The sequence below is a fragment of the Nematolebias whitei genome, chromosome 13 (assembly GCF_014905685.2).
Source record: "Nematolebias whitei isolate Nwh7 chromosome 13, NemWhi1, whole genome shotgun sequence".
Classification (NCBI taxonomy): Eukaryota; Metazoa; Chordata; class Actinopteri; order Cyprinodontiformes; family Rivulidae; genus Nematolebias; species Nematolebias whitei.
Window position 1 is genome coordinate 43,311,081 of NC_056510.1, and position 2,544 is coordinate 43,313,624.

General features: G+C 34.1%; 1 protein-coding gene across 1 annotated transcript; it reads left to right on the forward strand.

The window, feature by feature from the left end:
- Positions 1-1,096: 1,096 nt before the first annotated feature.
- On the forward strand, positions 1,097-2,005 carry LOC119419348 (olfactory receptor 142-like). The gene has a single exon (XM_037686656.1). It carries the CDS (start codon positions 1,097-1,099, stop codon positions 2,003-2,005), a length of 909 nt encoding a protein of 302 aa, XP_037542584.1.
- Positions 2,006-2,544: the final 539 nt, after the last annotated feature.

Below are 2,544 nucleotides of genomic sequence, written 5' to 3' on the forward strand. Positions count from 1 at the left end.
TTCCTGTCTCCTGAAGGTCCTCAGAGACAGATTGATGTCGGAGGTCTTGTTCACTACACAAACATTCTGGATTTGTTTATTTATTTTTTGGTGGGGGGGTGGGGTGTCTTAGGCTGCGCAAGAGAAGCGAAACGTGCTCTTTTCAACTGCGTATGAATGTACGGAGCGCAAATATCCAATATCCAACCTAAAACAAACTTCACCGCAGTCTCGTCACACAAGAAGAGCTGTTGGTCAGGCTACTTGTTGTTCCATGCTCTCTAAAATAGTTATTGAATCAGGTGTTTGCATATGTAGGTAAACATAGATGTTTAACAATTCAAATACACCTGAATATAGGAAATAACATCTAATTTATTAAACATTTTCTGGGGGAGGACCCCCAGAGTGCCCCCCCCCCCCCCACACACACACACACCACCACCACCACCCCCATATTACAAATGTTTCTGACACCAGTGATACTCACTGCAGGATGAGGATATCAGCATAGGGCCTGGCCTGGCATTGTGTCATGTAAGACAATGCTTTCAGTGGGGAGGGGGCTTTTCTTAAAGTGATCTTCTGCATTCTTGTTAAAATGTTAAAAATTGAGATGGCCACATAACAGATTACCTGGTAACACTTTACAATAAGGTACACAAAATCTGATTAACTACTAGGGAACGCCACAGGAACAAATCAGGAACAAATCAGGAGCTAATAGGTAGTCACACTTTTCTATAATATTTTTTACACTGAAACAGTATTTTCTTTTAAGCATAAAGTTTAATTATTAATCATGTACATAGAAAAAATTATCTTTTCACATAATATTATGCAATAATACAGTTTATACTGTGAGTTTAAAGACATCATCGTATGCCATGTATAAAGACACTGTGCAGTGATGTCAACCCCCTGAGATGAGTTCCTACGAGAGCTAAACTATCTAATAAACCTTTCACTGACAACCATTTAGTTGGTAAATGCTGTGGATAGAGCTCTACAAAGCTTTAAAAGTGCTTGGGTCCCAGGTAAAAAAGAACTCTGCAGCTCTTTTTAGGTATCAAGTCTGTTCATTAAAAATCAATTACATTTGTGTTTTTGAACATTTATGGATAATGAGTTCAATGTTACCTATATTACTATGGGTGGTTTTGTGGAAATGAGCAAATACAGGTATTTGTATTTTTCTATATTGTTTACAATTTATGTTTTAATCATTTGTAGTAATTCTATTATTCTCTACCTGATCTGGATACACAAAAGCCTCCATGAGCCCATGTACATTTTTATTGCAGCTTTGTTATTTAACTGTGTTCTTTACAGCACCACCGTTTACCCAAAGCTCCTGATCGACTTTTTATCTGATAAACAGATTGTATCATATTCAGCCTGTATCTTTCAGTTTTTTATGTTTTATACTTTAGGTGGTTCAGAGTTCATCCTGTTGGCAGTCATGGCTTTTGACAGATATGTGTCTATTTGCAAACCTCTGAGATACCAAAGTGTTATGACAAAAAACACTATAAACATGTTTTTAGTTCTAGCCTGGTTATTTCCTGCTTGTCATGTTACAGTAACATCAACACTAAGTGCTAAATCTAAACTATGTAACTTAACTTTAAAAGGAATGTTTTGTAACAATTCAGTTTATACACTTCAGTGTGTCAGACTGGAATCACTTACTGTGTTTGGTCTCGTTTCTTTAATAGATCTTGCAATACTTCCAATGTTCTTTACCATTTTTACATATACAAAAATATTCATAATATCTTATAAAAAGTGTAAAACATTCAGGAAAAAAGCTGCTGAGACCTGCATACCCCACCTGCTGGTTTTAATCAGCTACTTCTGTTTGATGGCATATGATGTAATTGTAGCTCGAGTGGAGACTAATTTTACCCAAACTGTTCATTTTATAATGACTTTGCAAGTGCTCTTATATCAACCTTTGTTAAATCCATTTATATATGGGCTGAAAATGAAAGAAATTTCTAAACATCTAAAACGTATTTGTTAAACCAAAGTCTAATTAGTGTGTAACAGTGTGTGCAATTTTAGTCTGTTGCTCTGATGATGACTGCACACATCTGAACTTGTTTGTGTTTCAATATCATCAGGAAAAAATCACTAAATATTCTGCACAGACCTGCTTGTTCTGTTACTTCTAATCACTTTTGTAATTGTTTTTCTAAAAGAAAAGTGCTAAATTGAAATCAAATTAGTAAAATTTGGTGCAGTAATATAATGTGTTTATATTGTCCTTGTCTTATATTTGAATGTAGACAATAAAGGCCATGCTATGACTTTATAAATGTACGATAAAGGTTTTATTTTTTTCTGACTTCTGTCACTGTTTCAAGTGACTGTGAATTTGAGGATACAGTATGATTCTACAGATAGTTTGTTTGTAATATTTTATATTCTAAACTCAAAATATACTTTTAGTTTTATATGATTTTTTTAAAGATTTTGTTTTCCTTTATAATATTTAGGGAAAATTCTACACATGCATCAAAATGGATGAATATAAAATCAGTTTTGACAGAAAAAAGAATC

Bases quoted from the DNA above. Each gene is read 5' to 3' on its own strand.
- LOC119419348 (XM_037686656.1), top strand. From the start codon at position 1,097: ATGGATAATGAGTTCAATGTTACCTATATTACTATGGGTGGTTTTGTG.